Source organism: Hoplias malabaricus, chromosome 2, assembly GCF_029633855.1.
Source record: "Hoplias malabaricus isolate fHopMal1 chromosome 2, fHopMal1.hap1, whole genome shotgun sequence".
Taxonomy (NCBI): Eukaryota; Metazoa; Chordata; class Actinopteri; order Characiformes; family Erythrinidae; genus Hoplias; species Hoplias malabaricus.
Window position 1 is genome coordinate 8,765,093 of NC_089801.1, and position 24,237 is coordinate 8,789,329.

The following is a 24,237-nucleotide window of genomic DNA, read 5'->3' on the forward strand; positions in this document are numbered from 1 at the left end:
TTTTATGAAATATGTTCCAGGCATCAAATTTAAAATTAGTTCATATTCAACAAATAAAGGTTTTCAATGAATACAATAATGAAACAATGAAATCTTTATGCTTTTGTCAGATTAACAGTTTCATGACCAACAAACCACAGAATCTAGATTTGACTGCATTTTACAAAATGTCCTAATTTTTTTACAATTTGTGAACAAACAGGAGCTTGTTGCTTTATTATTAGCTATTGCAATTTTTACAATTTTTGCAAAAGGCATAAGGAGTTCGTCCTAAAACAAGACTTGGAAGAGCTTGATATGCATGTTCCCAAAACTTATTTACCATAACTGCTTTTTTAATAAATAGTTTTAAAAGGTTTGTTTTGTTGAATTCACTGAATTTGTTGGAATACAAGTGAAATGATCCAAACATCAAAACTAAATAACGGGCTAAAAAAATATTTAAAAAAACATAAAATATATTTGTTTTTGAACCACTTTAATGAAATTGTAATTCAGGTGAGTGGGCTTTAATACAGCTGTTTAAATACACAATTGCAAAGCAATCAGGTGGGTTTTTAAGCAAGTTTCAGGAAGCAACTTTCCAGTGAAGGGCAATGGCCGGTTCCCAAAACACTAGTAACATAGAAAAGTCAAAGGCAGGAAAAAGTCAGAAGTCCATGTTGGGTGCTGAGGGTTAATAGTCAAAAGCTTGGGTAAAGCTTCGTTTCTGACCACCACCTCTTCCCCCACCCCTACCTCCACCTCTTCCCCCACCCCTGCCTCCACCTCTTCCCCCACCCCTGCCTCCACCTCGTCCTCCACCCCTGCCTCCACCTCGTCCTCCTCCTCTCCTGTTACCACCAAAGCTCTTTCTGTCACCATGGAAACCTCCATGTCCTCCACCCCTGCCTCCTGACCCACCGGAATTCCGGTCCCAGCGGTTACGTATGTTCTGCTCCAGCTCGGGAAGTTCAGTGGCAATGATTAGCTGCCATCGCCGCCCATCTTTCCATTTGTCCTGCAGGAACCACACATACAGGACAGCATTTTATTTGACTGCCAAGAGAGGTTTCATTCAGCCTGGCTTGTTTTGACAGCAAAAAAACTCTTTTCTGTGCCCTCACATTATGAAACTTGAGGCACTTGACTCAAGCTTAATGAAGCCAACTTAAGGAAATCTATCCTCCCAAAGCTGCGTCCTCCAGCAGCTTGATAAATGAGCCTGACATGCTCTTTCAGCGTCTAGATTTACAGAGGACCAGACTTTATCTCTAAAACTTGCTTAGGGTATCAAATTCTGCAATGACTACAAACTCTCAAACACACACAACATATACTCAAAAATCTACATACCTGGATTTCTTTCACTTTCCCAGCTGGGACATCAAAACAGACACCCTATAATATATATATAAAAAAAAAAAACATTTCAAATTTAAATAACAACAACAACCTGCTCAAATAAATTTTGGGTCATGTTTGGCTGTAAATTTTTGTTTAAAATCACAGCAACGCACCATTCGGTCCTTGAGGAAAGTCATCCCTTTGATCTGCTCATCCATCTCCTCTCCAAGTTGCTCCTTAATGCTACGCCATGCATAGCTAATATTTTGTATCTCTTGAGAGCAGTGGAGTATTAGAGTGGTAAAACCCTGTGGGAGAATCAAAAATAAGCCATGAAGGGGTATCATATTGATTTTTAGGGAAAAGAACCTTCATATACAGAAGATTTTCTTTAGTTTGTATAAAACATTAGTTCCTAACAACTAACAACATCCCTAAAATGTTCAGAAAAAGACCATTTCCTGAACATATAGTAATTCTAACCATATTTAACAGAAAAGTTAACTATCACTTATTGACAAAGACATATAACGAGATATGACCGAAATTCACTGATTTTCCAATACGGATAGGAACAGAGTTGCTTCTAATACTTCATACTAATACTAGCAGCCAGATCTGAGCAGGCATTCATCTGTCAAACACTGTGTATAGCATTCCATTCTCCACCTTTCATGCAGCTTACTCACAGCATCAGAATTCAGAAGGGACCTCTGCTCCAAACTGGTGGCTCCTGATATATGAGCTAAAGCAGCGGCCAGTGCATCCACAGGGCCTCGCTCTTCAATCAGTCTTTCAGCTGCTGTGCGGAAATACTCCACCGCCGCCGCTGGTACAGAGTCTAGGAACCTACAACGAATAATCACATAATCCTCTTTGTCTTCAAAATCACATGAGAATATATTTTATTAAACACTGAAACAACAAAACAATCTGCTTAATTGCTCTTTCAAAAATTAAAACTTTACAAAAATTAATTTATAATATTCCATCTGGACTTGCTGTTTGATGGAGAGATGCCTGTATCAGTCTAAACTCTGGGTGCAACCTGATTACGTGTCTTACTCCTCCACATTACTAACTAGGTGCTACATGTACAGTTGCATTTATTATGGTAAATGCAGAGCATGCCATCCAGTGAGCTGGCCAGATTTAATGAAGTAGTTTTGTAAAGTTACCTGACAGCATCTTTGCTGGACGATTTGATGATATCGTTAGCAGTTGGGACACCAACTCGCTTGAAGGTAATGCACTGATGGACAAAAACAAACAAATAAATATATATAGTTATGTAGTGTAGGTAATGTGATGCTGAATAATGGGGCAATGGCTATAAAAAGACTCACAGCCTTCTGCTCCACAAATCTGATCTGGTCTTCCTCTTTCTTCTGGTAGAAACAAATACAGATGCCTGTTCTTCCAGCTCTGCCAGTTCTCCCTGCACGGTGAATATAGGACTCAACGTCCTGAACAAATGTAGAAATATAATTAAAGAAAAAATGTAAAGCATAATGAAGGTCACACACAGACAGATACACAGACACACACACAGACAGACATCCCTTTTTTTTTTTTGTGGAAAATGTTGACATTTATTTTTACAAAATATATTGAAATACATAAAACCGTACAGACTACATTTTTTACTGTTGTCCAATAAGAATAATTAACTTTATAGCTACTTTGTAGAGGGTGTTATTCATGATTTTCTATGTAATAAACAATAACTTGGCCAGGGGCACATGACTGTAAGCAAGAATTCTGAAAGTAAACACCAAAAATGACTTCACTGCAATTCACATTTCTACAATATCTCCTAGGCTCAGTTTATTTACCAACACTGGGGTCACTGAAGTAGATTTTCTGATCTTACATACCCGAACTAATAAATATGCATAATACAAACATGCATAGAAAGAGGCTGTAAACGTTTGTTCATTTATTCGTTTTCAGCTGCACAAATGCAAAACAGACTAATGTCTGTTCTCCTCTATTTTCTGCTTGGCTGGGCGGGACTATACTGGAAGATAGAATCTGAGGGATCACTGGATTTAAAGTCCAACTTCTATCGAATATGAAACCTTGAAAAAGTAAGGGGAAACACAAGCCTGTGCCGCAGGGTTATTTACATTACTGTAGCTACAGCACTGAATTATGACAAATGAAAGTCTAGCATGCTTTAGTTAGTGATTAACAAATAAATCTTTCGGATCATAAATAAGTACTTACTAGTGCTGTCAAATTTAACTCATTAACATATGTGATTACCGTACTGTAATCTATAAACACTTTATAAAATTCAAACGAGAACAGAGAGCATTCCAAATATTGAAAAGCACAAACTTAGATGAGGATATTGCTCTATTCCTACTTGATAATTGGGTAATATTGACTTATGTTGGCTGATATGTAGAAGTATCTCCAAACTCAGAGGATGGCTAACTGTACAACCAAAAGTAATACAAAAAAATATCCAACTTCTAGTATTAATCCAGCAAGTTAAAACGTCTACTGAAGTTCTCACCTTGGGAGGTGAGCACTGCACAACCAGGTCCACTTCTGGAATGTCCAGGCCTCGGGCGGCTACATTTGTGGCCACTAAGACCTCAAAGGCACCATTCCTGAAACCTTTCAGAGTTGTTTCTCTCTGTTTCTGAGCGATGTCTCCGTGTAAACACTGGGCACTCTGCATAAAATCAAAAATAAATTTTTAAATATATCCAACTTATCTGTTATTTCATATAAACGGTAAAGTTCAGTAACGCTAGTGAAGAACCTGTTTGATGGCGGGGTTCATGGAGAGCTCATGGGCTTCCTTCTTGGTCTCGCAGAAGACAATAGAGCGGCCGTGGCTGCCGCTGTAGACCCGAATGACATCGCCGATGACGGCTTCTCTCTGAGACCAGTGGCATGATATGGCCAGGTGCTGTGAAAAAGTGGACAGACATTGTAATTGAGCGCTTGCAAAATCTGACAATTCTTGTAGCCTAAAGGTTAGAGAAGCAGGCTTGAGATTGGAAGGTTCCTGCCAGTTCAATCCCCATGACCTGCAGGAAAATTGGAGGCGGGGGAGTCCCTCCTCCTTCAATCCATGGATGAGATGCCCTTGAGCAAGGCACCTAACCCCACAACTGCTCCCGGGGCTCTGCTCTGGGAATGTATTCACTGCCCCTGGTGTTTTTAAAGTAACTCTATTGTCAAATAAGGATAAACAAGGCAGTCTTTGTAGATATTAATCTGCTGTTTCATAAGCAAAACTGGCTAATCATGAGGAGCACTGAAATACTACGTTTTTCCCAGGTTACGTAAAAAAGAATTTATCAAAACAGATGTTTTCAACCTGCTAAATATGTTCTGGTAGACCAAGAAAAAGAACCGCAACAAGCCCATATGTTACAATCCCTAAAACAATAAAAACCCTTATTTAGTGAGAAGCAAAACATTAGCTTCAAAAGAAAAGCACAAAAAAAAAACAGCAGATCAGCAATCATCCATTGACAGGATGAAACACAGTGATATGTGGGTAACCATAGCTGGCACACTGCCAAGTGTGTGATCGAGCGATTCTTAAGAAAAAGATTTTCCTCCCTAGACATACATCCTCATTCTTTAGTGACATGAAGTTGGACCAGATATAGGTTAAAGAAACTGCTGCAGATTCATGTTTTCTGAAACTGACACACATTAAACACACATACTTAGCAATTTTAAGACTCTGTTAACAAATGAACATCACGATCAATACTTCCTGAGACATGATGTGGGTGTAAATAAACCATATGAACTGCGCTCTCTGTATTGTGTCATTCATTTGTAGTAGAGGGAAATAAACTGAGTACAGAGATTTAAATAAATAAATAACCACAGATATTACACAAGTAGACTCACCTCGACTGTTGTGGCTGCCTTTTGGGTCTTTTGGCCTATAAGATCCACGTGGACATACTGAGAGCGCATGTATTTCTTAGCCACGTCATAAACCCATGCAGGGCAGGTAGCAGAGAAGAGTAGAGTCTGTGGGTTGCTTTCAGCACCTGGAACAACACAAGTTGAATCAGTTCGGTTTAATTTGGCTGAGGTAATTCCTTGAAGGAATACTTTGCAAATTGCTTCCAACATCAATCATAAGTCACTAGTTTTTCTGTTCTTTTTTGAAAAACATAATTAACTGTATTCTTAAAAGAGGACACTTTAGTTATTATTATTCTTATTATTATATTACTATTTCAGATAATTCAAGCATGACATGACCGGGTGACTGTCTGTGAGGAGTGTGGTGTGTTCTCCCCATGTCCGCGTGGGTTTCCTCCGGGTGCTCCGGTTTCCTCCCACAGTCCAAAAAAAACACACGTTGGTAGGTGGATTGGCGACTCAAAAGTGTCCGTAGGTGTGAGTGTGTGAGTGTCTGAGTTGCCCTGTGAAGGACTGGCGCCCCCTCCAGGGTGTATTCCCGCCTTGCGCCCAATGATTCCAGGTAGGCTCTGGACCCACCGTGACCCTGAACTGGATAAGGGTTACAGATAATGAATGAATGAAACCATTTCACCTCAGATGTTCAGTATGCATCAGGAAACTAACACATCAAACTTGAGCCTTCAGGAAGAGAATTCTTAAATATCTTGTAAGGGAAATAAGTAATAAGTGAGTAAGTGAAAAATCACCTTTAAGATGGGGAAGGCAGATACTGGGCCATTACAATTACATGGTACATTTTTACCGTGTGAGACAAAATGTAGGATAGGCATGTGAACACACAGGACTTCACACAAAGCGTTATTATAAATATTATTTCATTTAACTTGTAAATTTAAAACTTATTTTAAATTAATTTAAAACTTCTAATTACTAGTACCACACCTTTGGAAAAGCTGAATGATAACTAATGAAATATCCAGTTCTTGGGTAGTTTGGGCAAGCTGTTTGCATTTCAGCATTCAGTAGGAAGAATGCACAGTAAATCAAAACACATGCCAATGGAGATTAAACATTGCAGAGCATGCATAACTGATGAGAGATGACTGATGCTAGGGCACACCCAAAACATACAGGTTTTACATAAGAATTCTGACTGATATATATATATATATTTGACTGCACCTATTTCAAATTATCATCTTGTTTCTTAAGAGCTAAGAGTTACTAAAAGGTTAAATAAACAGATACTCTAATTTAGGGGTGGGCGATATGGCCCCAAAGTAATATCACGATGTTTCAGGGTATATATGAGGTAATGATATTCTTGGTGATAATACAAACAGAGAAAAATATTTTATGAATTTCAAGAACATATTATTACAACCAAATAAATGCTTAAATTATATTTAAAAATATATGTAATGCTTTCAAACATTTAACATTTAAAATAAAAATAGCAAACTGTTTACAAAATTACCAAATGTTTACCGATTTTTTTTAAGATTCTGATTTTCATTCATTATCTGTAACCCTTATCCAGTTCAGGGTCGCGGTGGGTCCAGAGCCTACCTGGAATCATGCAAGGCGAGAATACACCCTGGAGGGGGCGCCAGTCCTTCAGAGGGCAGATTCTTATTTTGTATAAAATAAACAAACAAAATAACTAGCAGAACCGCATAACTAGCATGCAGCGAATTTTAAAAAAAACTGCATGCATATAAACAGAATGCTTAAACAACTGCGCAAAAAATACCCATTAAACTTGGCTAGTCTCTGTTCTGTCTGTCTGCTTGGGTTAGATCTAACAGTTCTCCTTGCGTCTTTTTTGTGATAAAAGCTTGATTCAAAAATGTGGCAAATTAAATGAGTTCATGTTTCTCAAATTCATCTCAGGATTATGGAAGAAAAAAGTAAACATTTTTCTTATCTGGAAACATGACTTTACCTTTTGTGTATGAGGCAGAGATGATATCCTCCACTTGTTCAGCAAAGCCCATGTCCAGCATCTGGTCCACCTCATCCAGAACCACATGCTTAAGCTGTGTAAGATCCAACTTGTTGTTCTGTAGGTGGTCTTTAATTCGGCCAGGCGTGCCCACAAGGATGTCAATGCCGCTGCGAATTGCATCCACTGTTGACGACATGGTGCACAGGTTAAATATCAGAACAAACAAATGATCAAGTGCATACTAATTCATTACAGACCCACAGGTAGACATGTAGATATAGCAGCCTTGGAGGACACTAGCTGACATGGCCACACAAGTTAAAATCTCCATGAAAAACTGCTGCGGGTTAATGCAGTTATGAAGGAATACACACTTGTTCATGATTTGCTGTTATGAATTCCATGAAATCCTCAGATATATTCAATCTAGAGCTTAAAAACCTCTTAGAGTAGAAACCTTTACTGTAGCAAAAGAGGGATGAACCCCCCCCTCCTCCCAACAGCTTTCATTCATCTCAAAAGACACTTTCAATCAGAAAGAGTACATAGAATACTGTAGGACTAGTAGAAGCCTACATATGATAATATCAACATATGAATTTCTAATGAGGAGTTTTATATAATGGAGCAATATGCGAGGAATGTTGCATCGTCACATGCAGGTCTCAGCAGGTCATAAGCTGAAATAAATTATTGGTTCAGTGCAAGCTTATGTGCACACTCCTAGTAATTAGTAATTTCAACCATTTAGTGGTGTACTCATTGCTGAAAATTCACTAAGTTGTTTGCACACACATATTCAAATTACACAGTGCACACAGGTATGATGCAATATAGGACCCCATCTAGTGGCCTATACAATAATGGTGACATGGGGTTGATGCAATCTTATCTTTGACCCCATCTAGTGGCCTATACTCGAAAGAACAACAATAACAGAAGAAACTAGTTCATCAAATTCTCATATGTAAGAGTTTAGTGCATCTGATGAGTATGGAGGGTTAAATAATATATAATCAAATAATTAAAATGTGAATTTAAATGTTGCATTTCATTATTAAATGTTGAAAAAATAAAGCTTAAATAAGTGTGATTTATTTAATCATTATTTAATTTTTTTTGTTCATTATTTAACAAAGTATATATTTATTTCATGTGCCTTGCGCTATAAAATAATTCAATCTGTCAACATCATCCATCAGTGGACGGGCCTAGCTCCGATCCAGACACATCAATAGCCTGCTGTTGGTTAACGCTAGGATCTTTTCTACCTAGTTATCACTAACTAACTTGCCTTGTACAGGCTGTCTGTCGGGTGCTGGGGTGGAACCAGGCGGAGTGGAAGACACCAGAGCAGCAGGTGTTTTTTTAATGCCTCTTCAATTAAATTTGCAGCCTCTCTTAAGTGTTCAGGGCATTCATTCATTCATTCATCTGTAAGCGCTTATCCAGTTCAGGGTCATGGTGGGTCCAGAGCAGTGGCGATTGCTCTAAGACTGCAAGGGAAGCTCAGCTTCCCCTACAATGTCAAAAAATAAGTGATCAAATATATACTGTTGTGTGTACATGTCATTGAATAAATATGCACTACAACGCGATTAACTTTTGTTGAGAATCAGCTTCTTATCACGCAGCTTTCCTCTCAAGGATTCGCGCCGATTCACAGTGACTTAAGGAGTGCGGACGCTGAGCGTCCACAGAGTTCAATAGCGAAGCAGCGAAACGAGACGGGTCATTGGATAAATGCTGGCTTTTGTCCCGCCCATCGGACGCTCAGCGTCTCTGGGGGTCTAAGGGGCAGTGGGCTGGCCTCGGCTGGCCCGGACGCTCAGCTTCTGCATGATGATTAGATCTGTCTGAGGCCGAATCCCTTTTTGATTGACAGCGAAATGAGCGAATCAGCGATCCTTTGGTGTAAAAATCCATGGGAGCATTACATTTTCATTCTGTTCTGCATTGAACCAGACTTTCTTAATTCTCTTAGCGGCATTTTCTTTGTTAAAAACGACTAGTGACAAACTGAGCTTCTATTTCTGGTGGGTTTTTTGGAGCTGCTTGTGTTTGAAGACTGACTTCTATGACTCTGACTTCTATCACAGTTTCTGTCCTGCTGAGCCCCCTCCACCGTCACAAAGCACTCACAGGCGGACACACTTCACATGGGCCAAGGCCGTTTAAGCAGCCTAGCTCTGCTGGCCTTTGAGAGGACACTAGTCAAGTCCCTGGAAAAGACGCCTTGTTGGTACGACAGGGTCACAGATCATTTTCTTGAAAAGGAACAGGGGTAGAATTTACGTATAAATAAACCAACACATTTTATGATGTAGGCCGAAATTGAGCTTCCCCTCTTTGAAAGGACAGCATCCGCCACTGGTCCAGAGCCTACCTGGAATAATTGGGTGCAAGGTGGGAATACACCCTGGAGGGGGCGCCAGTCCTTCACATGGCAACACACACACGCTCACACCTACGGACACTATTGAGACGCCAATCCACCTACCAACGTGTGTTTTTTGGACTGTGGGAGAAAACCCATGCGGACACAGGGAGAACACACCAACTCCTCACAGACAGTCTCCTGGAGCGTGAATCGAACCCACAACCGCCAGGTCCCTGGAGCTGTGTGACTGCGACACTACCTGCTGCACCACCGTGCCACCTTGTGTTCAGGGCAGTTTCTCTAAATTTTGCCCCCTTAAAATTACCATTAGTAGACGGAAATATGAATGCCTTAGTGCGCAATCTAAATAATCAATCCGAATGGATCATAGTTAGGTCCGCCCACTGATGCATGATGTTGACAGATTTAATTATTGCACAGTGCAAGGCTGCAAAGTGCATGAAATAAATATATAAATCTTTAAACAATTAATTGGATGACTTAAACAATACAATTAATAATATATTTAAAATGCACATTTAAATAATGATTAAATAAATCACAAAAGTATTTAAATTAATTATTAACATTAGGAAACATTTAATTATTTCACATTTTAATTCATTTCTTTATACATTTAAATATATAATATTTTCATAGAAAACCCTCCATAGATGAGGGTCTGAAGCATGTCTTTATTTAAATAAAGAGGTTTTTTGAAGGTATATAGTGAGTGTGGTATCACCACAAAACCTTAAGCAATCAGTAATAAACTGATGAAGAAAAATGCAAAGAATTCACCAAATTCATCCTTGAAACATATCACTTTTTCTTCAAAAGTTACAAAAAAAATACAAAACATGTACCTTGAGGGTTGTAGGAGCTCCCGCCATAGAAACAAACAACAGAAAGCTTCCTGGTGATGTCTTTGAAGTCTTTGGTCACCTGAATCGCCAGCTCTCGGGTTGGTGCAAGAACCAGCACCTTTGTGGTTAAAACACAGTAAAAAAAATGTATAAAATGAGGTGCAGAGAGCTTAAATACTCTCTAAACTGAGTGCTAAGGTAAATAACAGTGACCAACGTAACAGGGAAATTTTACAGACTGCTCCGGCCTCAAAGATGATAATCACCTTTTTTTTAAACACCAGCCAAAGATCGATAGAGAAATAAATAAATTTACTAATAAACTCATTTTTCCAACAGATATTCTCTATAAACTGTAGCAGCTAAAAATACTTGCCTTCGGGGGTCTCCCTCTCTTCCTGTCTTCGTTCCCTGACTGCAGTTTTTCCACCAGTGGGACAGCGAAAGAAAACGTCTTTCCCGTGCCAGTTCTGGCTTGACCAATGACATCCTTTCCTTCATACACTGGATTGAAGGTCTTCACTTGGATGTCGAACAAATATGCAACACCTCGTGCTGAAAAGGTTTTTTGCAGAAAAAGATATTTCAATAAAACTGCGGAGGCCACAATTCGGATCAAGGACCACAACAAAAGATGTGCACATTGGGAAGCTAGGGCCATACTACCATAACCTTAGCCAAGGCTAACCTAATAAAACTGCTAATGTAATTTGCTTTTCTAGTTGTTTTAGATGAGCAATCATTTACTGATGGATGTACAGTACTTATCCCCTGTAATACCCCCACAATGCATTATTCAGGTATAAAACACTCTTAGTTTTATGTCCTACAGAGTACACAGCACAGCAAGATAGGTGCCATTCAAGACTAAGCCAAAGACTGGTCATACCTTGAAGTAGTTTGATGGTGTTTGGTGAAATTCTGAAATTGGAGAAGGCGCCTTCTTTTTGTTCTTGGGTCTCCTGGGGAAAAATTAATGCAACGTGCCTGAAAACGTATGCATTTAACACCACAAAATAGACAAGTGAAAACGTCTTATAAAACAGCTGCAGCATAAAACAGCTGGGCAGAAGGTAGGGACACACCCTTTTTTTGCAGAACCATTTCTGTATGGACACAATTTAACAGCGCACCTCAGACAAGTAGTTCTCAGAAGAAACAGATGGAGGCACTGTACTCAGTGCATGTATCAGTAAATGAGTGAAAAAATAAGGTATCATTTGCTGTGCCACCCCAGTGTGAGCAATGGTCTCAGTCTAGCTACCCCTATGACAATCGTCTGGTGTATTGTGTATTTATTAGGCTTTATTTAGGACATGGGGAGGTAATATGTTTATTAAAAATCTATCATTTAAGGTAACTTACCATTTCCTTTTCACTATCACTGTTTGAGTCCTCACTGGGCTGTGCATTAGTAGCATCTTCGGAATGTCCATTGAGTTCCACCTGAGACTGTGAGGATGTGGCACTGAAGCCATTGACTGCATCTGCTTCATCTACAGCTGTGTCCTCAGCCTTCACCTGTTTCTTCTTCTTCTTCTGTTTCATGATATCAAAACATAGAGAAAAAAAAAACACATTAACATGCATATCTATATGGACCCTCCTTATAGTAATAGCACCAGTATATACTCTGCCTGCAATTTGAGGAAACAGAAGAACAATTTTCGGCTCCTAAATGTATCTTTCCATTTAAGGTATATGCTATAATTAAGTGTAAGATAACGAGAAGCTGTCAAGAGTTTAATGAACTTTCAACATCACATCCTTGGAACCATTTAAATTGCTAAAGAACCTTAACATTAAATGACACTTAAGCAAATTACACTCCAACATCATTTATAGAAATGGTTCTTCACTGAAAGAGCTCCATGTGTCGTCTTTAAGGGTGTAATATTTATGTGACAATTTAAAAAATGGGCTTCAAAGCTTTAAACTGTTTGAAATAGAGACAAGACAAACAAAAGACACTGCTGTCTGCTCACAGTTTTCACCTTAAGTGGTTTCTTCTTTAGGTTTCCATTCAGATCAGGGGACTCGTTTGTTGCCCCCTCACCTGGTCCCATGCTTTGTTTTTTCATCTTTTTGGGGGCCGGAGGATCACACTCTTCTGCTTCCCCTGTTTCCTCCACCTTCTTCTTGATCTTATCCTTTAATTTCTGAATGTTAAAAAAGAAAATCAATTAGAGATTTGATAACTTGTGTTTTATTTCAGAAAACGTTTACTCACCTTTAATTTAAAACTTTTATTCAGAAGAATTACACGGGACATCTTTTATTTTTATTTTCTTTTAATTGAAAGCCCAATTAATAAATGGACCAATCGCATATGTATCCTAATCAGATCATTATGATAGACAATTATTGGTTGTCTAGGTTTATGAAAAAAAAAAAAAAAACCTTGGTCTCATGTATGCCCACTGCTCATTTCATCCATGACACATTTAGCAAGTAAACGCTACAACACAGGCATGTTAACAAGGTAAAAGACTTTCACTTTAAGAGATTTTCTCTGAGGGAAGGGGGTTAGATGTGTTAGATCTTATAAACAAACAGTAAAGTCAGTTTAACTAAAATACTGGAGCACAGCAATAACTCTACTGCAGTCCTTTGTTTTCCTTGAGGGAGAAATCTCCGCCCCTTTTCCGTTTCCGTCCTGAGAACCGGATGTCTTAATATGGGCACCAATCACGAGCCAGACCAGGTTTCGATAACACTACCGTACATAAACAATGCGTTTAAACGAGAATTAGGGGTTTATTCTCCCTAAGACACGGTTTACAAGCCATGTCCCTTGTTTAGAGCTTGTGAAAAAGATCAGGTTGCCACATGTACAACTGAAGACTATACTTCCTTCACACGAGTCCACGTTACAGGCGCACGCGGCGGGTAAACACTTCACAACACGGGTCCAGATGAATTTAAATCAAGTTTATCTCGTAGTTAAACATAGATGAGAGATGACAAGATGAGACAAAAGTGATTCATCCCGCATTTCCATGTAAGCAATGAGCAAATTCGCCACGCGCATGTTTTCCACAACACGTTGAAAGGCTACAATGCTAGCATTAGCGAATGCCTTTAAATCCCCCCTTAGAAACGGAGCCTTTTACTGTCCCGGGGACACAGCAAAGCCCAGTTTCGGAACAAAACAAAGAATAGCTGGTTTACAGTATAACATAAACAAAACAAAGCTTTAACTCCATATCTCTGCGTTAAAGTCTTGCCCAGTGTTCGGTTCAGAATCATTTGATTAATTTCGTCGAACTGACTCATTTGAACGGATCTTTTCAGTAGGGCACCTGGAGCAGATACTGAAGAGTCGATTCAAAACAAGGATCCGGACACTGCTAGTTCGCTAACAACGCTTTACAGAAGAAGTTCCCTTTCTAAAAAGCTACGATATACATGACGAATCGTTCACTTACTGTGGTTCCCTGAGCGCCGTCGACCCCCGCGTCCTCGCTGTTCATGATGAGAGAGTTGTCAGCGCACGAGGAGAAGGCAGATGGCATTGTGTCTCGGCGCGCGAGACGTACACAGTCAGCCTTGCGCGAGCCGCAGGGAAAAGGAACGACCACCACGTGGGGCGCAGTGGTGGTTACACTGTTCTTCTGCTGTTCCGAGGCTCCAGAGAGGAACAAAGGCACCCTATCGCCCTCTGTTGCTTACACCCAGCAAATGCAGTCGAGGGCACAGTGAAGCATATGTACACGTACATTATACAAGTCACTTGTAATATCCCAAAGTGACGTCACTTTTTGTTTTGATCAATAAGTCGCAGTTATTTTATGAATTACAATGTTTTAAGTAAATTCCAACGGAGTCTGGAGACAAACGATGGGTTTGTGTGTGTGGATATTGGGGTTCAAAATAATCTCATTTCTAAAATGGGAGCTCTGCAGAAAATGTTTGGGAACCACTGGGTTAATATAACATATACGTCTGTATCCATTCATTGTCTGTAACCGCTTACCCAGTAAACATTTAGCCGTTGATTCAACGTTGAAATAACGTAATGACTGCCGTCTAAGCAACGTTCTCTTAAGTTTGAAAATGAAAGTTGAAAAGACGTCCAAACACAGACATTGAAAAGACGACTATTAGACATATTTTGGACGTCCATTGACGTTATTAATTGGTCCCGAAATAAATTACTTGTATAAAACGCATTTTGGACGTCCACTGACGTTTAAATGATATCCTTGACGGACAGACTACTTTCAGACCTATTTTGAACGTCCAGGGACGTTCCTTATTTACTGGGTATCCAGTTCAGAGACGCGGAGCCTACCCGGAATCGTAGGCTCACTGTGGACAATCTACCAAGTCGCCAAACCACCTACCATCGTGTGTTTTGGACTGTGGGAGGAAACCCACGCGGACACGGGGAGAACACATCAAACTCCTCACAGACAGTCACCCAGAGCGGGATTTGAACCCACAATCTCCAAGACCCTGGAGCTGTGTGACTGCAACACTGCCTGTGCGCCACTGTGCCCTGTTTCATATCCAGATAAAGCCAAAAAGATACTGTGAAAAGCACTATACAAAATAAGACTTGAAAGTAAAATGATAAAGTGGATTTCTGAGTTGTTTTTTTTTGTGGGGATATTTGAGTGAAACCATGTCACACACTTTCACTTTTTTTATTTTTAGTCCTGCCATTGACTCTGGATTATTGAGAGCATGACTTTACTGGGGTGTACAATTCCATTTGTGCTAATTACAGTTAACACGGACATATCTAGCAGTGCATACATTTAAATAACTGCTGTACAAAGAGTGTAGGTGTAACACATGCCACCACAGATTTAAGAGGGTTTCCAAATGCTTTTGCCCATGCAACGATAGACGGTCTAGATTTAAGATTTATCCAGCATGTCTTCTAAGACGTCTTTTGCTTATTTGTACAAATTCCATCTCTCTACTTATATATTTTCAGTCAGTTGTGGCAGTAGTGCAGGTGGTATTACACATAGCGCTCAAGATCCTGAAAACACGACTATGCTAGTGGATTTACACCCCACACTAATGAGATACGTGTGACACATTATACCCTTTATCAAATGTTGGTAACTGAAATTAGTTATAGAGGGCTTCCAGTTGCCTTTGGCTTTCTCACCTGGGGATATGATTTTTTAAATTTATTATTCTAAATTTTTTTGTGATCAGGTTGTAAAAAGCATTACATAAATGATAAATTCCCTTTGGGGATTTGGGATGCCCTCAGTGATAGCAGCAAGGATTCCCTTAACGCCAAATGAAGAGATGGAAAGTGTGGGAGTGGCTTTCCTTTTAGGAATTAGAACAGGCAGAAGATACATCATCAGAAGAGAATTTTCCTAATCTGAACCAGAACAGCAGAGGTTTAAGTCTTAATTTGAGCCAGAGCATGCTTTTAACTAATAATGGAGACACTGTGTCAGACAGTTTATACTTGTCGTTAGTGTTCTTGTTTCTACTATCCTTGCAATGGTTGATGTAAATACTAGGCCCTTGAGATCACCTGGTGTACACACTCCCTGGCATTTTGCCAAGCTAATTAAGGAGCTAGCCAACTTGTTAGCGCTTGTTAAATCACCTATCCTATAAACTACACCAGGGTTGCCAAGTGTTTTTTGGCATCTATGTTTGGAAAGCCAATCAAAACAAGCCCAAAACCAGAACAGCAACAAAAAGGAAACTAGCTTGGTAATAATATATTGTTTGACTTTTGTTGTTTGCAGCTTAGAGTAGTATGAACTATTGTGAGCTATACTTGTTGTTAAGCTATTTAATGGTGTTTAACTTTAAAGCAATTTATCCTTTAGGTTCTTAAAGGTGACGCAACGGAGAGTTACTTTGTTTACCAACATGCAAACAAGCCACAATCACACGGCTAATCAGATGTTTCTGCTGTGTAATCTTCTCCCAGTGATTCAGCCTGCAGTTCACGACCTTGACAAAATGTGCATAGAATAAATGACAAACGATGAATTTAAGAAATTATTTTTTTGGGGGGTGGGGGAGTCTAGGTGGGGGGCATAGTGGGATGGGTAGATTCTGGAAAGTAAATACACTGGCTACAGAAAAGTAATTAGAGTCACTACATGTCTCCAGACTTCCCTATCACTGCAGGATATAATGACTCTGAAGATTTTGCTGTGATTCTGGCCATGGACAAGATAAAGAGTATCTGACAAAAAGGAGATTTCATGTTTCTTTTCTTTGGTAAATCTAATGACTTTAATTACATGTCAACCACTGAGATGCATATAAATTTGGAGAAATCCTTTAAGCTACAATGTACATCAGTGCACACTCTGTACAGCTTCTAATAATAGGACAGAGGACTGCCAGTGCTGACTGTCACAAGTGACTGAGGCAAATTTGGAGAGGGCAGGAGCCACGTGGGGAACAGTTGCTTGAGCTCAGTCAGCAGGGACTTCCTGTCAGCTGACTGGTACGTGGTACGTGGGATTTGGCATCGTCAACAGCCCAAGTGGAAACGCACGTACACCCGAATAACTAGGGCACCACTTTTCACAACCCCACCCCTGTCCTAGGCACACTGTTTTGGGCACAGTGTGTGACTATGTCTGGAGTGTTCTTAGACCAGAGTGTAATAGCATGAGATAACTCCACAGTCATATGATTCATGTACTAGTCACAGTATGGCCCGCTTGCAGTACTGTGGGTTGTGGTTCACCCACACGTTCACCAGGAAAGCTGAAGCCCTTCCATAAGCAGGAGTGCATCCTCAAATAAAAAGAAAAACAGATATAAAATGAATATGTGCTACTATACTTGATATCTACTTGTAGCATTCCCTGCACAGTTATATTACTGACATCAGCTGCTTATTTAAAATTTGAAAGATGGTGGTGGGAGGTACTGTGATACGTTGCAACCGGTAGTGTTGCTTCCACACAAATCCAGGGTCTCACGTTCCAGAGTTCAATCTCCACATTAGGTCACTGACTGTGAGGAGTTTGGTGTGTTCTCCCTGTGTCTGTGTGCGATTTTTCATGGTGCTCCAGGTTCCCCTCACAGACCGAAAACACAAGTTAGTAGGTGGGTTGGCTGTGTGGAATTGTTTATAGATGTGAGTGTGTTTGGTTCTCTGATGGCCTGATGCCTTGTCCCATGCGTGTTCTTGCCTCACGCGCAATGGTTCCCACTGTGTCTCTGAATGAATGAATGAATGAATTAACGTTGTTGTTTGCCATGAACAAGAGGCTGCAGTTCATTGGTGAATTTTATATTTGATCTCAATATATAATTAGAAACAACATTTAATAAATTGTTCGTATCTTTGCATTTGCAGTGAACTATAAGGTCTCTGAATATATCACAAGCTTGATGTCTATCCCCAGAGTCCCTTCCATTTAAACTCATTTAAGGTACATAACTGGACCTTAAGGTTTATGTTTACAATGTGTGTACCTTGATGGACTTATATAATATAATATAATATAATATAGGTTTGTGGAATTTGCATGCAGCAAATACATTCTGGCATTGGCACTTGATTCCATATATGTGAGATCAGTGCAGCAACTTCTAAACTTCTAAACTATACCATGAGAGAGATTCGGGCTTGTTAATGTAAGAGTGCCATTCATTCATCCATTTGTCCATCTACAATCATCCTTTCATTACTTCTTTTATTTATTAATTTCACTTAAACAGAAGCACACTATTCTAGACAGTGCTGATCACACTGAATGGAGGACTGCAGATCCGCTGAACTGAGAGGTCTGTGTAACTGTAAGTCGAGACACTGTAGTGTTGCTCCGATGCTGGAAGCACGAGGTTGTGGATTCTCATAGAAACAACGTCACAAGTGTGGGCGGGGCTTTTGGCAGCCGGTTTCACCCGCCTCCTACATCGTAGTTGACCCGAAGTTTCCATGCACCTCCTGTCCGGAGCTATGATTGGCTGAACTCGTGTTTCCAAGTCTCTGATTGGTTGTAGTAACGTGACTCCTGCAGCGTGATTGGCCAGAGTCCAATTATCGCGCGCCTCGCTGTTTAACAGAGCACAGTACGCGGGCGGGATTCCCGCCGCCAATCCCAGCACAGTGGGCGGGGCATGTCCCAAAACGGGTACATGGAAATGAATAAGTTTGTACCGGGGGCTTGTCACGTTGGGCTCGTGTGATTGTTTTCCGAATGAAGGCGCACGTACACGCGGGCGGTTGACGAGCCCTGTGTTACTCTCATTCGCCCAGAGTCCCAGAGTCACTGACACTCAGTGTCGGGATGGAGGTGAGTGCAGACTGCAGCATGAAAAGCTTTGTGTAGGGGGTTATGCTTTATGACAGAAATTTCACATGGATATCCTAACTGCAATATTATATTTTTATCTAAATTTAGATGCTTTGTGACTGGCTACTCACTCTCATTCATACTTTATTTAATATTCACCCACTCACAATCAAACTCATTCACACACCCACTCATGTTTAAACTCATGCTTTGTATCCATGAGACTCTGTGCTTGTTGATTATCTTTTTTTTTCAATTGTTTTTATTCACAAGGACAATGTAGTGTAATTTTTTTTATAATCTGTTTCCTGTAATCATTTTTATCATATGATTTTCCTAATATTTATTTATTGGATGTTGTTTTAATACATTGAAATGATATTATATCACATATAGGCTATGTGTATTTCCCTGCTGTGGGGCTATTAAAGGATTATCATCAATGTCCAATTAATAACATGTTCCTCAAACATAGCAACTTTATGGGAGAAGGAAGGACCTTCACTTCTAGAGGACTTCAATGTAAACATGATTTTAATCCAAGTCATTTTGGAGCATTTCCATGGGTCCATTAATCATGTAATTTTCAAACAATGTGAAGGACGGCTGCTGTGTTCAAATGTTTTAATAAACTAAAAATATTAAAGAAAATGGAGATACATTTTTTTGATAGGATTTTTCTGTATGTACTGTGTAGACACATGCAAATGTGCACACATGTCATTGGATAACATAATCCATATGTGGTCATGGACACACACACACACACACTTGTGCACTAGGGGCTGTGAAAACACACACAGGGCAGCAGGCAACCATCCCTGGCGCCTGGGATCTCTGTAATACTAAAGGTGGTGTATTTTGTCGTGTTTCTTAGTATGACTGTATAGTTTTGTGTGGTTTTAGACAAAGCTACTATGTACTCACTTACTATAACATAACATATATTCATCTTGTCCCTATAGCTGGCAAATGAGTCTGCCAGAAACATAAGCCACGGCTTCACTTTGCTGAGAGAGCTAAACCTGCAGAGAGGAATGGGTCAGTTCTGTGACTGTATCCTACAGCTTCGAATCCACCCTGGGAAGCTCTTCTTGGCTCATAAAAGTGTTTTGGCAGCATTCAGCCCGGTCCTCGCTTCGCTTCTTCCACGCCATGGTGCCCTCGTGGAATTAAACTTTCCCTACCTCACTCCTGAAACGCTGGACATTATCCTGAACTACATTTACACAGGTACACTGCCCCCTCAGAGCCAAGAGGAGTCTGTTCTCTCTGCTGCCTTCCATCTGCAGCTGGAGCAGCTGCAGCAGGCGCTTAAGTGGAGGAGGAAAGCACTGGCTGAGATAACACACACCGGTGAGAATCTTTCATTCATGCTTTACACATTGAGACGTAACTGGACACTAGTTATTATTAAGGAACCCAGCTGCACTCTGCACTCATACATGAGCCTATGGTTAAAAATCCCACTTCCAAACATGAGCTGGAGGGTTATACACACCCCCGGCACTCAGTGGAATGATGCAGGTCCATTCAGTATCATAGAATTATCTGCAGCAGTGTTTGTGATCCAGACATAAACACATAACATCAGTACATCTTCCAAGACCATCATCCTGACCTCTGCAATGCTCTTGAGGCTGGAGCTCCTCCAGTTGGCTCAGACAAGGGCGTTTATAGTGTCAGATCTTTAAGAGTTGGCCAGCAGCCCTCTAAGCTCTCAAAGTTGCGACTTATCTGAGATAAAGCAAATACGATTATAATGCTACACCAAGCGTACTTTTGTAGGTGTGATCTGTTTGTCCGCCAACTAGAATTGAATTTATATTTAAGGAAAGAGAAACGTTGGAGCATACATCAACACCATGTAATCAAAATAAACACGTTCTCTATTACATATGTACATTTGTATACATATTCGTTTTCCCACCATAATAAGTAATGAGAGCTGGGAAATTTGTGTGAAATTTGTGTGGTTGGCACCTTAAAAAGAAAATGAAGCACTAGTTTTATAGATCTTGGAGAGAACATTTAATTTTGCATGGTGTCATGGAATTTTTAAGCAGTTAGTGACGCGCACACGGAGTTAACTAGGATTTTTTTGACGTTGTTTCAAAGCTTGGTCAGAGTGACTGCTAAAGATGGATTAGAGCATGTCCTTAAAATCTGGGTGAAGACACAGAGGGCAGCTTTCCTGGAATGCGTCAGTGTTGTTGAGCGAGTAACAGTTTTCCCTCTAGAAAATAAACCTTCTGTAGGCTGTAACACGGTCTCTTTTCAAAATAATTTTTCAAGACACCACAAATGGCAACAATAGGGGTTTTAGGTATGTGAGACTTCCATTGGAAATATACAGTAGCAATAATAAACAGGAGTCTATCTGTGTTTAGTTTTTACAAGTTTAAGTACAAGTTTTTAGTATATAGTTAGTGTTTGGCCTTTCAGTGTAATATTATTTAGATTATTACTTATCTTATTGTAGACTAATGAAGGACATTCATATTCTTCAGGGTTAAAGTCTAATGTCAGCTGATCAGGTGTCAAAAATGCCATTGGTATAACCTAGGTTCAGTACAGTGCTTGGACAGGAACACCCACATTTACTAAGACAAGACTCCTAATGTTACATTAGTCTACCTTTTTAATATGATTAAAATTGCCAATCTGGGACAGAGCATCTGCGAAATGCTATAATGTCTATGAAAATCAATCACAATCCAAATATCAAAAGTTTTAATATTGTGCATTATTCAAAGTGTTGCCAAAATCTGGGGCAAACCTTCCCTGTGGTTAATGACCCCCTATTTGCTCATTGGCATAGGATCAGACAACGAGAGCCTCTAGCCTGACAAATCTTTAAAAGCTGCTCTCAGGTAGCCCACTAAGCCCTCAAAGCAAACCAAGGAAGCAAGATGCTCTTAGAAGACAGAAAAGCCCTTTATAATGTGATATAGTTAATACGTTAAAAATAAACAAGTTAATTACTGATGAATGAGCTTATGTAATGCAATCAAGTTTGGCATCTTATGTTTTAGAGCTGTGTTAATGGAGAAGACGATCACTGATGGGAAATCATAATGAATTCTTATGAAAAATGAAGGATCCCATTGTTATTAGAGGTCGAAGTAAGCATTCACAGTGAAATCAACACTATTGACCATTGCTGTCATTTGACTTGACACCTACAATGTCTCTAGTAGAGGTTTAAATGCAAAACCCATCTCTCAGTCTGAAACAGGGTATGCACTCAGTAGTGTTGGTCTGAATTAACCAATAGAGGACTATTCTATTAAAGTAGTTCATTAGGTGAAATATAAAGGCTACAGCCCGAATACCCTAACTATGGTCTACTTGCGTCAGTGTGCTCAGCCAAGTTTGGTAGCCTGGATAGCATAATGGAATTTGTAAGCGGCCAAGTTGTCGTGATACAAGAACGAAGGACAGTATTACTGGAGAGTGTTTAGCCTACTCTAGGTAACGGGTAATGATGGATTAGACCATGCCCTGGAAATCTGGGTGAAGGCTGGAGCAACAGGTTTTCTTCCAGTGCATCAGCAGTCACTCCTTTACAAAAGAGTATTAAGTGTTCAGACACAAATAATTAAATCTTGTCCTGACAAAGTTCCAGATTTCTGTGGAACTGCCGAATGTTACATGCATGTTAAAACGTGCGCTAACCTATGTATAAAAGCAGTCTGTGAAGCTTAGCTCTTTTTTCTTTTGAGTTAATAAGTTTTTATTTCTATCCTTCTTCAGTTCAGGATAAACTCAACAGGAAGAGGAGATTTGTAGAGGGGCAATCTCTAGATGGGACCCCTCTGGCTTCTCCATCCTATTACCCATATGGCTCTGACCCACTGGTGTCGTCCTCTCCAAGCTGTGAAGTTGTCCCAGTCATATGCCATGTCAGGACAGCAGGAACCAACAAATTTCCAACACAAACCTGCTGTCAGGATCGGAGAGCCATCTTCGATATCGAGCACACTGGAAATGTCTCCGATAAAAACAAACATGCCAAAGACGTAGCTCATCCTGGATACCTTCAAACCTCCCACGGGCTTGATAACAGCTCTTTGCTGGAACAGTTGTTTGAGCCAGCAGAGCCAAAACAAGACAAGCTTCTGGCCATTCTGACGGAGAGTTCTCTGAATGACCTGACTGGAGTTGTTGCTAAGGTTGGCAACCAGTTCAGTAGCCCTTGCAAAAGTAGAGTGTTTCATTCTACACTGCAAGAAGACACCAATGAGACTATTCCAGTTCAGAATCCAAGTACTGATAATAAAGATCAGTGTGTGCATATCAATCATATCATCTGTAAAGATTTGTCTTCTGAAACTAGTAGTCAAAACAGCAACCAAAGTTGTGCTCAGTTCAACAGATGTGATAGCAACGGGGACAGTAGATGTGTTTCTGACGTAGACAGCATCCGGTCCTTTAATCCTTATGATTCGAGAAAAGACGAGCACCTTGCAGAAATTCTCTCTGACACTTTTAACAATAAGAATTCGTACAGTACCAATGGCAACATCCTTGCAGATAGGTCCCATATTTGTGGTCGGTTTGCTTCAGAAAACTGCCATGATAGTCACGTGCCTTCATGTTTGGAAGGTTCTAGCAGTCCTGATATGAACAAAACGACATGTGAAAAAAATCATTCAGGGTCCAAAGTATGGCACGAAATCAGACATCAGGCAAAAAAATCCATGTTTGAGGGAAGGCCACTGGAAATATTAACATCTGAGAAGGTTGTCGGTGAAGACCCCCAAAGATCAAATGAATTTTCCAAAGCAAGGAATGAATATGTAAGCGACTATCACGGAGAGTTGCGCTACCAATGTCTCCTGGAGCGCCGTCAATCGAGGGTAGATTCAAGTGACTCAGACAGTGACAGAGCATTTCCAGTCTCTAACGTCAAGGCCAAAGACAGCTCTTCAGTGTTGGAGACTATAGATATTTCAGAAATATCACTCTCAACCCAACCGTCATCCAAGTCTTCCGGAAAACGCTCAACAACACATCCATTCCAGTGTTCCATGTGTGAACGTGCCTTCAGCCAGCGTGGTTCTCTGAATAGACACATGCGTTCCCACTTGGGCGTGCGACCCTACTCCTGTCCCCAGTGCTCTATGTCCTTTTCTAGACAGTACAGGGTCACGGAGCACATGCGTGTGCACCAGAGAAGTTACGTAGGCCCGTCAGAAGGCCACCAGAGGACTGCAACTACAGGGAGGGATGTCTGAATGTTAAATTGTATTTTTGTTTTTTGTGTATTTTATGTTTACTTGAGTGTGGAGGAGGAAACTATATGCTGGTCTGATAATTCATACGATTTTGCATAATTTTTACGCTTTTAACTGCACTCTACATTTCTGTAGACCATTTTCCTTCCTTTAATATTGTCAAATGTTTTATGGATGAAACCGTAAGCCCTTGAAGATAATTATATCAGCAGAACAACCCTTTCTTGCTTACTGGAGCAATAGCAGTGTTAATAGTGCTAAATACAGGTGCAAACATGGAGATGTCAGAATGGCAAACTCAAAATGGCAC

At 40.1% G+C, this 24,237-nt stretch overlaps 2 protein-coding genes across 2 annotated transcripts; one reads left to right on the forward strand and one right to left on the reverse strand.

Moving 5' to 3' along the window:
* Positions 1-432: 432 nt before the first annotated feature.
* ddx21 (DEAD (Asp-Glu-Ala-Asp) box helicase 21) lies at positions 433-14,028 on the reverse strand. Its single transcript, XM_066658998.1, has 16 exons — positions 13,864-14,028; positions 12,430-12,594; positions 11,801-11,974; positions 11,325-11,397; positions 10,812-10,990; positions 10,436-10,553; positions 7,187-7,372; positions 5,215-5,360; positions 4,103-4,252; positions 3,851-4,012; positions 2,673-2,792; positions 2,505-2,578; positions 2,016-2,175; positions 1,500-1,634; positions 1,336-1,380; positions 433-1,000 (listed from the first exon to the last, which is right to left on the reverse strand). Exons 1-16 carry the CDS (start codon positions 13,948-13,950, stop codon positions 677-679), a joined length of 2,298 nt encoding a protein of 765 aa, XP_066515095.1. The 5' UTR covers positions 13,951-14,028; the 3' UTR covers positions 433-676.
* A 4,653-nt stretch (positions 14,029-18,681) lies between these two features.
* On the forward strand, positions 18,682-23,927 carry LOC136674293 (hypermethylated in cancer 2 protein-like). The gene is made up of 3 exons (XM_066650218.1): positions 18,682-18,687; positions 19,653-20,043; positions 22,444-23,927. The coding sequence occupies exons 1-3, from the start codon at positions 18,682-18,684 to the stop codon at positions 23,925-23,927; spliced, it is 1,881 nt and encodes a 626-aa protein (XP_066506315.1).
* Positions 23,928-24,237: the final 310 nt, after the last annotated feature.

What these genes read in the sequence shown, in the direction of transcription:
- ddx21 (XM_066658998.1), bottom strand. Translation starts at nt 13,950, where the DNA reads ATGCCATCTGCCTTCTCCTCGTGCGCTGACAACTCTCTCATCATGAAC. An exon ending in GATTTGTGGAGCAGAAGGCT is followed by an intron (nt 2,579 to 2,672) that starts GTGAGTCTTTTT and finishes TTTGTCCATCAG; the next exon opens with TGCATTACCTTCAAGCGAGT. An exon ending in CCCTTCTGAATTCTGATGCT is followed by an intron (nt 1,635 to 2,015) that starts GTGAGTAAGCTG and finishes ATTCTCCCACAG; the next exon opens with GGTTTTACCACTCTAATACT.
- LOC136674293 (XM_066650218.1), top strand. An exon ending in GGCTGAGATAACACACACCG is followed by an intron (nt 20,044 to 22,443) that starts GTGAGAATCTTT and finishes ATCCTTCTTCAG; the next exon opens with TTCAGGATAAACTCAACAGG.